The sequence below is a fragment of the Cryptococcus depauperatus genome, chromosome 2 (genome assembly GCF_001720195.1).
Source record: "Cryptococcus depauperatus CBS 7841 chromosome 2, complete sequence".
NCBI classification, from domain to species: Eukaryota; Fungi; Basidiomycota; class Tremellomycetes; order Tremellales; family Cryptococcaceae; genus Cryptococcus; species Cryptococcus depauperatus.
Window position 1 is genome coordinate 794,665 of NC_089469.1, and position 12,479 is coordinate 807,143.

Sequence of the window (12,479 nt, forward strand, 5' to 3'; positions counted from 1 at the left end):
TTTACATTAATTACTATTCTCAAGATTTCTTCTCCTTATCAAAATTTCTTCACATCAAGATTTCTTCTCGTCAAGATTTCTTCTCCACTGGCAAGATACCCTCTTTCCAACGCCAACTCAGACCAATACTCTAGCAACAACGAGTCCTCCCACAATGGCAGCTGTCCAAACACCAGTCTGTCCCAACAACATCTCTTGCATAGCGCCAGAATGGTGTTTGCTATCGGTAGCAGATGCTCTTTTAACTGCGTCAGGAATCCCCCAACCACCACTGCAAAACTCACGCAACAGACGAAGCAACACTTGCTGCAGCAGAAGTCAAGCTCCCAATGATATCTTTGCCGCCGTTGGCCGAGGCACTGCTAGCAGCGCTAACTATCGCACTTGAGGCTGCAGATATAACACTGTTGGCTTCCGAATTGAATCGGCTGGTAATGCTGTCAATATTCGGAGTGCTGTCACCCAGAGCGGAGGTCATTTGGCCCAGGAGACTGGTTGCATCATTCCAAGGATTTTCAATGATGGAAGCGCCTTTAGACAGTATTGAACTATCATCTATTCTCAACATATCTAGTCAGCCCTCACCCTTTGCTATTAAAAAACAGCGACGAGCCTTGTCTCTTATCAATAGCAGCAGCTTTGCCATATTGAAATGCTGGAATGTTTGGCTGAGCTTCTGGCTCAGCAAACACTGCAAGGACGGAAAAAAGAGCGACAAAGGCGAATACTTTCATGGTGCTTTCAAGAAAAATATAGAGTTGAAATGCAAAACAATCAAAATTAAAATGAAACTGTCTCCATGGAGAACAGTGCTTTGGAAATTAATGTATCGCCCACACATACAACGGAATCAAATTTCATTGCCACAGGCATAGTAAATTATTGGGAAGAGAAAAAAAAGACAAAGTCATAAAATCAAAACAGTTCATAAATTTTGTCTAATCTAGAGGAATTTTAAAACAATTTACACTTCTAGTTGAGCAACATGTTAGCCCCAAAAGCAACGGCTCCGATACCAAGCACCATCTCATGTCCTGAACGGGATTGTAAAGAAGCGGCGTTTTTACTGTTGGTGGAAGGAGCAGCACTGATCCAACACTTATGAGCACAACTCTACAACGCATCAAGACAACCCACCTGCGGACGGAAGAAGCAGCACCCTGAGCTTTGGAAATCTGGCTGCCGGCTAGGGCGGTCGCCTTTGCAGCTTGGCTCGCGCCAACACTAGTAATGGAAGCAATGACACCGGAAGCAGGCTTGCTATTACCACCGGTCATGCTGGCGCCTTCATTGTCACCATTGGCAACGGCATTGGTAACAGGGGAAGCGCCACTGTCAACAGTGTTGGTGGCATCGTCAGAAGTCAATTCAGCATAAGACGTGCCTTCGGCAATTCCTGATTCGGCGTAAGACGTGCCCTCAGCAATACCAGAGGAAGCATAAGAGGTACCCTCGTCCATGCCAGAGGATGCAAGGGATGTGCCTTCATTGATACCAGAAGAAGCATATGACATTCCTTCTGCATATCCAGAAGAGGCGAGCGAGTCGCCCAGGTTTATACCACTGCTAGCCTGTTCCCGCCAGCCTACATGCAACCCGTCAGTCCAAGACACCGCGACACACGCCGTAGAAACCAACCTCGACGAGGGTAGTCGATTACACGCTCAACTCTACGGACAGGAAGCACCTTGCGCGCAACAATGTTCACGTCGACGGCAACCGAGGCAACCAAACTTGCGAAAACAGAAAGCAATACAAAGGGAGAGCGCATTTTGAGGTGGTAATATTGAAAAGAGGCAAAAAGTGGGCATTGGGAATCTCCTCTTCAATATATATACGCTCATCTTCAGCCCTCGTGAGATGTCACCCTCTACGCAGTGTCAACCTAGATGAACTGAAACCTATCAAACTCGCACACGATGACGCGCCGATACACTTTAGTCGCAATTTTTACTCCCAAAGGGACCGCGCTCAAGCATCCCGACGCGTTTTAGCACGCCAATTCAGCTTAGGTGCAGAGCGAAAAGCACGTGACTTGTAATACAATTTCTTACATGGAACGATATAAAATGGGACAAATCCAGAATCGAGTTACCAAAATTCCTCAAAACACGACAAATTCACTTAGCGCCACCGCCGCGCAGAGGCTCATCATGATTTCTTTGAAAGCGACAGCCACGGAGCCACTGGTGGCAACAGATCATCGCTGGACTTGTCAGCACTGTATCATGCACTGTTAACTCACTAAAACAGTGCTCTGGGAGCAGGCGTAATCACTACGACATTCTCGCTACTGGATGTGTTAGCGACTTGGGTAGCACTAACGATCTGAGTAGCCTTGGGGGATTGGGTGGCATCAAGGGCTTGTGTGGGGTTGGCAGGCTGAGACATGACTTGGTTGACAACAACCCCAGTTTCCTCATTCCATGCAGATACGTGGCCAAAAGCAACTTGACCAAAAGGAAACAGCACCAGAAGCAACACCTCGATAACCTCGTTTGGCTGGAGCCGTGACAGCTGCGTCGAAAACGGGCTTCTGTTCGGGAGGCTTTGTTAGGTGTTTGAATCCCTCGACATTGATGTCTTATTCGTATCGGTGAGGATAGTAGCAAGAAAGAATTGATCCTACTTACGACCAGCCATCGCTTCTAAAGCTCCGCCTCTCTCTTCTACCAGATTAACATGCCTTACAGTGCGTTTCGACATCTCCGTGTCATCATCCCTCTCTGTTATTCAAAGTCAACATATGTAGAGCCGTCAAGGAGAGGCTCACCTTCGAGCTGACTGTCTTTGCTGCTTCCAGCAGGTGTAGCATCGCCATGTTCCTTTTGTGCCGGATTCAGATAACCACCATACTTCTTTTTGTACCCTGTTCACAAAACGCTGGTCATTTCCTGAATAAATACTGACTTGGACACAAACCATCAAGGGAGTTTTCGTTAAAAATACCAAGAGCAGCACGACGCTTCTGATCAACTTCCGATCTGACAGATATATCCACTCCCACTGACTCATTATTAGCTAATCTCATTACAACATATGGATACGACATACAGTCGGCAGTTATGTCAGCGATAATTCCGCGTCGGGCAGGAGCACCAGAAGAACCGCCTCCTGATTCAACTGAGAGTCCATCCACTGTGGTTGTGAGTTATATCTCTCTACAGCATTCAAATACGACGTACACGGATTCAGAACATCATCGATAAGCCCGCGTCGGGCTGGAGCATCAGAAGAACCGCCCCCCGATTCAACTGAGAGTCCATCCACTGTGGTTGTGAGTTATATCTCTCTACAGCATTCAAATACGACGTACACGGATTCAGAACATCATCGATAAGCCCGCGTCGGGCAGGAGCACCAGAAGAACCGCCTCCTGATCCAGTTGAGAGTCCAAGATCCACTGCAATCGTGAGCCATTTCCTTACAGCAATTGAGTACAACGTACAGTTGGCAGTTAGGTCATTGATAAGCCCGCGCCGGGCGGGAGCATCAGAAGAACCACCTCCCGATTCAACTGAGAGTCCATCCACTGTGGTCGTGAGTCATCTTTCTACAGCAATCAAACACAACCTACACGGATTCAGAACATCATCGATAAGCCCGCGCCGGGCGGGAGCATCAGAAGAACCGCCCCCCGATTCAACTGAGAGTCCATCCACTGTGGTTGTGAGTTATATCTCTCTACAGCATTCAAATACGACGTACACGGATTCAGAACATCATCGATAAGCCCGCGCCGGGCGGGAGCATCAGAAGAACCACCTCCCGATTCAACTGAGAGTCCATCCACTGTGGTCGTGAGTCATCTTTCTACAGCAATCAAACACAACCTACACGGATTCAGAACATCATCGATAAGCCCGCGCCGGGCTGGAGCACCAGAAGAACCACCCCCCGATCCAGTTGAGAGTCCAAGATCCACTGCAATCGTGAGCCATTTCCTTACAGCAATTGAGTACAACGTACAGTTGGCAGTTAGGTCATTGATAAGCCCGCGTCGAGCGTGGCCGTCTGTATTATCAACTCCCATTCCGTGATAGAGTTCACTGCTCACTATTCTATCTTAAGCGGCACTTTCGACCTCATCAAAGCCGACTCACTATCATCAAAAACGTCACTGACGATTCCGCGCCGGGCGGGTGCGCCAGGAGGAAGAGGATGAGTACTCAAGTAATTGCGAAGCATCTCCAGCCCTTTTTCTGTTCGCTGTAAGCTGCTCGTTCAAAGCGGTAAACTCACCTTTGACACGTTGCAAAACCTCTTCTTGGTCCGACTCTTCTTTGGATTCACCTTCTTCAGCAGACTTTGTGTCGACAGCCAAGTCTTGAGGCCCTTCGGCTCCTGTAGCGGACGGCTTCTTGTCGATGTATTTAGAGACGATCTTCTTCCCATTCTCTGACATAAAGTTATCAGTTATTTACAAGTCTGGGACCGGTGTCATCAATTTACCATAAAATATCTTCTTGCCAATTTCTATGATCAAATCCGTAATGGAGCCGCCTTTCTCACCGCCCTTACCTTCCTGAGAAGCCAGAAAAGATTTGTTGGAAACGTCACCATCCGCATTGCTTTCAGCTGCTTTATGGGGATCTACCAATTCATGCAATATCTCAACACTCAACGTCTGGAATTCTATTCACAAGACACAAATGTCAGTCGCCATCATCAACAAGGAACAACTGACCGCTTATGATTGCGTCGAGATCTCCATTAGTCAAAGGAATAGGATTGGCCGATACAGTCGAGCCAAATGAGGACAAAAGGGGAAGAAGAGTAATCAATATAAAAGAGCGCATTTTAGAGTCAAGGTGACTTAGGATTAAGGAATGAGAGAGGGTGTCGGCAACACAATATACCTGTAACAGGAAAAGGAAAGTGAGAGTAAGAAAAGAAAGAAAAAAGTAAGTCGTCGGTATTTAACCTATGGTTTGTGCAGATACTACTGACTGTACGTCAATGAGGGTGTTTATTGATTCCAAACATCAGTGTGACTTTTTGTCTCAACTTGTTCAAACCTTCTTTGCGTGTCACAAAGTGCGTCATAAGGGTTTTATCTTACTCAACAGGGCAAAACAATTGACAGATGCGAATGACACTTAATATTGTCCTCGCTAAGAACGCTGGCATCTATACGGAGAGTGTAAAATATTTAGTTGCTTTTTCGGATGGCTTGCATAGTCGATTATACTTGCTGACATTATTATGTGTCGCACTATAGGAGTCATAGCAAATCAGGTTGTTGCTCTTCGTTTTCTGACAACGCCACATCTTTTGTAAGATTACGACTACGATGTTATCTTTTTTGACAACCATAACCCTACACCCGATTTCACCGACTCCTCATCTTCCCTTTTCACGCGCTGGTAGATGTCGTACCAAAACCCCTTCAAATCGCTTGTTTCAACCACTAGATCGTTTGTGAGTCTAAAGCTGAGTTTAGCAAGATCATCAGTGTTGCGTTGTGGTACAATGGACAGCAAATTTTGAGGGAAAATAGTTTGGTCCTTGCTGATGGTTGCACCAACCAGTAAAGGCACCCAAAGCAGGATAAGACGTTCCACACAGAATTCGTCGGTCGGATTGTGAGAGTGGAAAAATATGTCAAATGCCGATAAGGCGAAGGAAATAGCAAAGGCGAAATGTGCGAGGAGTTCTGCACGAACAAATGCCACATCCGCTCTATTCAACATACACATCAGTCAAGCTTAACAACAAGCCTACAGAGGACTTGCTTTAGGATGCTAGACTCCCAGAAAAGCTGGTTTGCCTGGATATACTGATGGCGCATAAAGAAAGACAGGGAAGCCATGGTGAACGCGGCCAGGTTGAGGACACTTGCTGTGTCCCACAAGAGGGTGGCATCATGAGATATCTCGCTTGTCTGTGTTGCATATGGTGATGGAGCAGCAGAGGCGTCCATGTTGTCTAAGAGATTGGGCAAATTGAGTAAGTTTTCTTCTATGTTTACACAATGCATACGTACCAGTTGTCTGTCACAAAGTTGAAAACAGGATGACCAGGAGAGCTCTTTGTAAATCTCAAACTTACAACATAGCGAGTCATGGAAAATTGTATTCACTCTTATATACATTTGTCAAAAGATTGGGGTAAAAAGGCGGATAAGAAAAGGATGGCGTTTTAACTGCTTTTTCCGTCTTCCCATTTCAGAAAATCACACGCCTGCTTATTTCTCATTCACGTGCATTATACATTCAACAAAAAAACAAACCCAGAAGCCCAAGTCTATTGAACATTCACATCGTCACAAATATAACGCTTAATACCGCGTCTATATGTCGACTCCTCGCAAAACTTGTTGTCTTTGCCGGATAAATTCGGTAATGGCAGGTCTTGTATGAGGTTCAATGAACAACACTTTTTGAGACGTTGCAGCATGTTGAAGGGCTGCATTGGTTTTGGCTTCCTGTGCCGTATCGTCAAAGAGTTCTTTGCTAAAGAATTCAAACATGACAGCTATCCTAGGTCAGCCATCCGTCTGGGTTGGATGAGACATCCAATACTCACTCTCTTCTGTCTGCAGCCGATTCCTTTCTCTATCCCACAGGTGCAACTGATCAACAATGGTTGGATGTAGTAATGGCGGGGGTGAGTTGTACATTTGCGGATGGGCATGACTGGACAAATATGCGATGATTTGATGTGCAGATATGCCCTTCTCCATGGCTGCTTTAACATGCTGACGATCCAGCTTGCCTACGACAAGGTTGGGGTAGCGTATACGAATATTGACAAAGAGATTGAGTATAGCAATCTCTAGCGCATTTGCTGTATTTCTCGTCAGCGCTTGTTTCAGTGACCATCAAGACTAAATCACAAGTATAGGCGTAGATTTTGTAATTCGTCTCCAATATCAAGAAGCGCTTTTCGTCCACTGACTGCGTCTTGCTCACAGATGCATCGTCTGAACAAAGCGATGTGGCGAGATGAGTCGGCCAGAACTGATCGCTATCTGGAGATGACTTGAGGATGAAGCCATACTGGGCAAGATCGTTGAGGGCACTCGTAGCCTGAGGAAATGACTCGGATGCGGAATAGTCTTGTCCCAACTGCATACATCCCAACGAGAAGAACATGGACAAGACTTTTGCTGATCGTTCCGCACTCGCCTACCTCTCAGCTCACGTTGGCTCGACATGCACCCACCTCTTTGGCACTCAAATAATACATCAAAATCTCCCAGAGCTGCGTCTGCCTGTCTTCCAGCAAGAATTGGAAGCCTTTCGATGTAATTGTCAAGCGATTGGCATTTAGTCTGATCCCAGCTGGATCCCCTCTGAAAAAGATTAGCTGTGCTGCTCGATGGCAGCAACCTTACGGGTCCGTCATGAGTCCACTGGCATGTAGGAGTTCAAGCACTTGGGGCTCAGGCCGTGAACTTGCCAGACCTGTACTGAGGCCTGAAGATACCATGTACTTGAGAATGGACTCAAAAGTGTCTTCGCCATACGCAATCAACTCATCTTCTTCAGGCATGTCTGAGTCTGTATCATTAGACTTCTCAAAGGGTACGCCAAACGAGTTGGATGTCCCACTGCTTCCTGTCAGCAAATGTCTAGTCAGCCTCCAGTCATTAACTCACAGTCCTGTAAGTGCATTTCTCAAGCCCTGCTTGAAAGAGTCATTGAAGGACCATTGCATTTTGTACTTTTTATGCTCCATGGGATGCAAAATCTTTCTATTTATGGCAGGCCGCATGACTTCATCTACTCTACCATAGTATGTTAGCCCGTTCATGTCTCTTCATCAACACTTACTCTTCAAGCGAAGAGTTGATATCTTTTTGAAGTAACAATTTGACATCAACGGTGCGTAACGGGGAATGAGACCATAAAGCTTGCAGTATGATATGACGGCATACAGGAGGTAGCAACCTAACGGATTGTGAATCTTGTAAACTAGCGTGCGATGCCATACCTCAGAATACATAGACAGACTGCTTCAGATTTGTAGAGCTCTTCGAAATACGATTGATGCTGGTTGTCTAAAAAGACATCCAAAGCAGTTGTAGGTGTAGTTGTAGGGGCTTCCTTCTTTTTAGGATGAGAAAAGTCATGCTGAACCATTTTTATAAATCGCGAAAATGAGATAAGATAAGATATAAAGGATAAAGTAAAAAGAACTGACATGTGTAGTGAAATTATGTCCGGACATAAATCAATTATCCGAGACATCTAGAGTATTTATATTTGTCAAAACAAACTTGTTTTCTCAATATTTCTTTTATAATCATTCAAGTCGATAAATAGAAACTGCCCGAGAAGAAGTTGCCTTTACAGAGTATCAACTCTTCTACGAGGAATATTGCCAGAGGGGGAGCATTCTCCGCTCAGCTCTACCACGAATAAAACGCTCACTCAACTTGCCAGCAAGCACCATGTCTAGGACAAAGATTGGGAATACAAAACTGGCTGTAGGAGACAGTGAATGTAGGTTGATTTTCTGGGACTTATCTACGTTTAGACGGGTGATGGGACAGCTGTCAATGTTGGAATTTGCGCTGATTAGATGACTTTTGACTGGTTTGATTCACCACTATAATCCATGTCTATCACGACAACACTTGTAATGCTGGCCTTGTACCTGTCTAGCTATGGACCAACTCTGGCATCAGTTAGTCGACACCATTAGGATCATACCCACTATTCCCAATGACAAAATTAATGATGAGAAAAAGGTTGTGGAAGAGGCACTGGAGAAAATTGGTATCCTCATGGCACTCCGTCGCGGTGAGAGGGCTACGCCTGATCCACGGAGTAATCCCAGTCTGGTCTTGCCGGCTGGAACGCCAGGTTCGGGTAGTGGCATCAAACGAAAACGTAAAGGCTCGTTTTCCATGTCTCCTGCGCCTTCAGGTCTTGATGTGAATGCGGTCCCGCATCCCTCGCCTCTACTGACAGCAAGCTCCGTGGCGACCCGTCCTGGTACTCCTATGTCTCGCGAGGCGACGGGAAAGCACCGTCGAGAACTTTATGCCGATCAACTGCCACTACAGCCAGGACGCAAAGTGGCTTTCAAGCTTCCTTCAGTCAAGAGCAAAGCAGATGGTGACGACGGGATCGGTGGATCTTCCGGTGATGATTGGATTCTGGCCACGATCAAGAGGTGCATCTTACAAGATAAGATGAGATATGAAGTACAGGATGTCGATGATGGGAAGTAAGTTGCGAGGTATTGAATTATCAGCTCAAGCTTGCATTGAAGCGCATACAATACCACCCTGCGTTCCATTATACCTCTTCCCGACCCAAACTCTCCTACCAGCCTATCTTCTCATCCCACGAATCTTGAAGATTTCCCAAAGGACTCTATCGTTCTGGCATTGTACCCCGACACGACATCATTCTACCGCGCAACGGTCGTGGCAGCGCCGTATCCTGGTACAGGGCATGGTTTAGGTGTGCGAGGACAAGGAGGAAATGTAAAAGCTGACTCTGGAGCGAAAAAGGGCATGTATAGGCTATTGTTTGTGGATGATGATGGGAATGTGCAAGAAGTGCACAAAGATTATGTTGTTGCTGTGAGTATTTTCATATTGCCCAGCTTTGGTATGTTGACGACGAAGGTAGTATCCGGGATAAGGTTGATGGGAGTAGGGATTGTTTTGACTTTTGCGTAAATCAACAAGGTAATTATTGACTTTAACATCTTGAATCTACTGCAGCTTGGCAAAATGTATTGTATCAGTTTAAGGCAATTACTTTTACAGCTACACATAGCGCATATCTTTTCCACTTGTTTCCTCTTACGTAGAACAAGGGAAGTTGTGACTGAAAGAAAAGCGCTTTTCTTCATCATTTTTCGCTCTTTACTATTCTGTCTTTTTCCAAATCAAATGAAACTGATATGCATGCTTTATCAGAGTAACAAATTTTTCAATAAGATCTCTATCCCAGTCAACTACCAAAACTACAATCTATCGACAAAGCAAAGGAATCTGAGCTGTCTATAAATTCTCAATAATGCTCCTTTGTCCTAGCCATAGAACCGAGTTGTATATAAACCAAGCCATGTATCCACAGTGAACCTACCTTTTCATCCAGTCATTACGCACTCCATACATATACTCGCAAAAATGGCTTTCGCTCTTCATCCCCTTCTATCCACCTACCCAGGCGCCTCCTTCGTTCCCAATGGCAACTTCAACGGCCCACACCTCTCTATGCAATCTGGTGGGCCATCCTCTGGTTATTGGGGCTATGTACCATGGGAAGTTCCAGAGATGCCCCAGTGGGACTTGCCGCCTGCTGTTATTGCAATGCAAGAAGGCAGAGGTACAGGAATATATGGGGTAACACCTGAAGGAGGAGGACAAGGGCAGATGTTTCCATATGGATGGCCAAGGTATGGACCTATGCCTCTCAGGCCACAGCTTGGTGGCTTTGGTAAGTTCCAGGCCCCACAAGGAATGTCGGCGCAAACGCTCAGTGTCTTTCAGTTGGCAAAACGAATCCCTTTGGTCGAAGTTATCCCCATGGTTTCTACAAGACCACGTACTGAGGAGTCTGCTTGCGACAAAACTTGTGGCTGGCTGCAATGTATCAACAAGTTGTATGCAACGTTTGCACAAGAAAACAAACTTGACATTTCCCATATACACCCGTCTAGTATTCTATTATACAATAGTTGACCAAGAACTCATTCTACAGCTCAGATGTCTCTTTGTAGATTAGATTGGAGTGATAAGTTGGGGGTTCATCTACCGCCTGTATCAAGATAATCATTCTGCCGCCACATTAAAAGTACCTTGGTTGGCCGTAAGCGTACCAGCTTCTCTGAGGGCCACCTGGAAAGGTCGGGTTTCCCATCTGGTCGATAGGTTGGTTGCCCCAAGAGACACCCGACTGAGCGCCGTAGTGGTATGGATGCATGCCCTGTAGGCTATGAGTGTTTGTCAAAGGCTGTGTACTCACAGGAGCCGCTTGCATCTCGCCAATGGATCCATGCGGTGGCACGCCTTGCTGTAAGCCCATCATGGCCTGGTTCATGCCCATCCCATTCATACCATTCATACCCATCCCTCCCATCATACCATTCATGCCCATCGGGGCACCCATACCACCCATCATTCCTGGCATACCCATACCACCGTTACCCATTGCACCAGGCATACCCATACCACCAGGCATACCCATCGCACCCATGCCAGGTTGAGACATACCCATTCCTGGAGCCATGCCTCCACCCATCATTCCCGGACCCATACCGCCCATACCAGGGCCACCCATCATGCCTTGGCCCATGCCACCCCCAAAAGGTTGTTCTACCCAATTAGCTTGGTCAATGACCCTAAAACCACTCACGACCAAATAAGCTCCGACGCCTGTGACGATGTTCGTCCTCCGAATCGCTGTCTTCTCGGTAGCCAGAGTGCCGATTGGACCCTCTGAAAAAGCCATTGCTGTACGGAAGCTCATAATGCCTGTCAAACAAATACTTTGCAGTCGCTGCTGCATACTGAGCAGCATCCTCGGGATTTGCTCGAGAGCTCCTCGGTTGCACTCTGTCCCAAAGGCTAAATACTAGACACTATCAGCGAGAGATACCAGCGAGACACCTACACTCTGCCACGGCGAGACCGACGAGCCGTTCGCGATTCTCTTGCGAAGGACTCGCATGGTAAGCCGAGTAATGGTCGCGGTCCCATATACTACAGCATCCTCAGCAACGACTCCTCGACCCAAAACCTACAGATAGGCCTGGTAAGCCGCTGCTCCACCAAGCGTCTTATTGCCAGCGTCAGCACCATCGCCCTGGTAGTACACCCGCCTGTGGGCGTCCTTGGCTGCCTCCTCTGACAAATGGCGGTTGGCGAAAAAGTTAGTCAAGCCCGAGATCTGTTGAATTGTTTTCGACGGCACCAAATTGCGTTCGCCAGGCGGGTTAAGCGACAAGTCATGGCCATGGCGGAAAGGCGTACGTAGCGGCGAAGGAGGCGTTGGCGGTGGGTCAAACGGATGGCGACCTCGTAAGTAAGAATTCTTGACCTTGAGATTTTCATATTCACGACAGAGACGCACAATGTTATCGAAAAACGACCTCTCGAGGCGGCCTCCGTTGTACTGGGCGTTGGCCTGAGAGTCTGTCAGTACTGCCGTCCTCCTTGTCCACATCCAACCTACCAGGTCCCATGCGCCCCATGCCGGCTGAGCGCTGTATCCCAGCGTCGGCGGCGCATAGTCATAGCCCTATCACCGTCAGCGTCCTCCTCGCCACCGTCTCCGCCGCCGTCACCCACCAGGTTCTTGTATGCCTGTCCATACCCATACCCATAGCCGCCGCCGGCGGCGCCGGCGCCACCACCACCGGGTACCATTCCAAAGCCGCCCATGCCCATTCCCGGCGCCATCGCCTGGTTTGGCGTGTTGTAGTATTGCATTGCAAACGTGAGAAAGAGAAAATAACGAGCAATTGTTTATATACAGTGGCGGTGAGTTCCTTTTTAGCGCACGGTCCTT

The 12,479-nt window shown here is 47.1% G+C and overlaps 8 protein-coding genes across 8 annotated transcripts; 2 read left to right on the plus strand and 6 right to left on the minus strand.

Annotated features, from left to right (window-relative positions):
* Nucleotides 1-117: 117 nt before the first annotated feature.
* Nucleotides 118-734, minus strand: L203_101556 (uncharacterized protein; the record flags this gene model as incomplete). Its single annotated transcript, XM_066210995.1, has 3 exons — nucleotides 118-238; nucleotides 285-555; nucleotides 614-734. 3 exons carry the CDS (start codon nucleotides 732-734, stop codon nucleotides 118-120), a joined length of 513 nt encoding a protein of 170 aa, XP_066067092.1.
* A 238-nt stretch (nucleotides 735-972) lies between these two features.
* L203_101557 (uncharacterized protein) lies at nucleotides 973-1,771 on the minus strand (the record flags this gene model as incomplete). The annotated part of the gene is made up of 3 exons (XM_066210996.1): nucleotides 973-1,087; nucleotides 1,138-1,585; nucleotides 1,639-1,771. 3 exons carry the CDS (start codon nucleotides 1,769-1,771, stop codon nucleotides 973-975), a joined length of 696 nt encoding a protein of 231 aa, XP_066067093.1.
* A 473-nt stretch (nucleotides 1,772-2,244) lies between these two features.
* On the minus strand, nucleotides 2,245-4,799 carry L203_101558 (uncharacterized protein; the record flags this gene model as incomplete). Its single annotated transcript, XM_066210997.1, has 12 exons — nucleotides 2,245-2,393; nucleotides 2,437-2,583; nucleotides 2,634-2,726; nucleotides 2,774-2,869; nucleotides 2,923-3,006; nucleotides 3,449-3,532; nucleotides 3,838-3,924; nucleotides 3,970-4,056; nucleotides 4,104-4,196; nucleotides 4,243-4,398; nucleotides 4,453-4,635; nucleotides 4,688-4,799. The coding sequence occupies 12 exons, from the start codon at nucleotides 4,797-4,799 to the stop codon at nucleotides 2,245-2,247; spliced, it is 1,371 nt and encodes a 456-aa protein (XP_066067094.1).
* Nucleotides 4,800-5,288: 489 nt separating this feature from the next.
* L203_101559 (uncharacterized protein) lies at nucleotides 5,289-5,923 on the minus strand (the record flags this gene model as incomplete). The annotated part of the gene is made up of 2 exons (XM_066210998.1): nucleotides 5,289-5,682; nucleotides 5,736-5,923. The coding sequence occupies 2 exons, from the start codon at nucleotides 5,921-5,923 to the stop codon at nucleotides 5,289-5,291; spliced, it is 582 nt and encodes a 193-aa protein (XP_066067095.1).
* A 369-nt stretch (nucleotides 5,924-6,292) lies between these two features.
* L203_101560 (uncharacterized protein) lies at nucleotides 6,293-8,087 on the minus strand (the record flags this gene model as incomplete). Its single annotated transcript, XM_066210999.1, has 8 exons — nucleotides 6,293-6,477; nucleotides 6,529-6,789; nucleotides 6,839-7,070; nucleotides 7,147-7,297; nucleotides 7,340-7,555; nucleotides 7,604-7,732; nucleotides 7,779-7,895; nucleotides 7,939-8,087. The coding sequence occupies 8 exons, from the start codon at nucleotides 8,085-8,087 to the stop codon at nucleotides 6,293-6,295; spliced, it is 1,440 nt and encodes a 479-aa protein (XP_066067096.1).
* Nucleotides 8,088-8,398: 311 nt separating this feature from the next.
* Nucleotides 8,399-9,602, plus strand: L203_101561 (uncharacterized protein; the record flags this gene model as incomplete). The annotated part of the gene is made up of 4 exons (XM_066211000.1): nucleotides 8,399-8,450; nucleotides 8,613-9,180; nucleotides 9,226-9,541; nucleotides 9,591-9,602. The coding sequence occupies 4 exons, from the start codon at nucleotides 8,399-8,401 to the stop codon at nucleotides 9,600-9,602; spliced, it is 948 nt and encodes a 315-aa protein (XP_066067097.1).
* A 494-nt stretch (nucleotides 9,603-10,096) lies between these two features.
* Nucleotides 10,097-10,521, plus strand: L203_101562 (uncharacterized protein; the record flags this gene model as incomplete). Its single annotated transcript, XM_066211001.1, has 2 exons — nucleotides 10,097-10,406; nucleotides 10,460-10,521. 2 exons carry the CDS (start codon nucleotides 10,097-10,099, stop codon nucleotides 10,519-10,521), a joined length of 372 nt encoding a protein of 123 aa, XP_066067098.1.
* Nucleotides 10,522-10,716: 195 nt separating this feature from the next.
* Nucleotides 10,717-12,400, minus strand: L203_101563 (uncharacterized protein; the record flags this gene model as incomplete). Its single annotated transcript, XM_066211002.1, has 7 exons — nucleotides 10,717-10,720; nucleotides 10,768-11,284; nucleotides 11,343-11,536; nucleotides 11,713-11,858; nucleotides 12,042-12,095; nucleotides 12,144-12,209; nucleotides 12,260-12,400. 7 exons carry the CDS (start codon nucleotides 12,398-12,400, stop codon nucleotides 10,717-10,719), a joined length of 1,122 nt encoding a protein of 373 aa, XP_066067099.1.
* Between the last annotated feature and the right edge of the window lie 79 nt (nucleotides 12,401-12,479).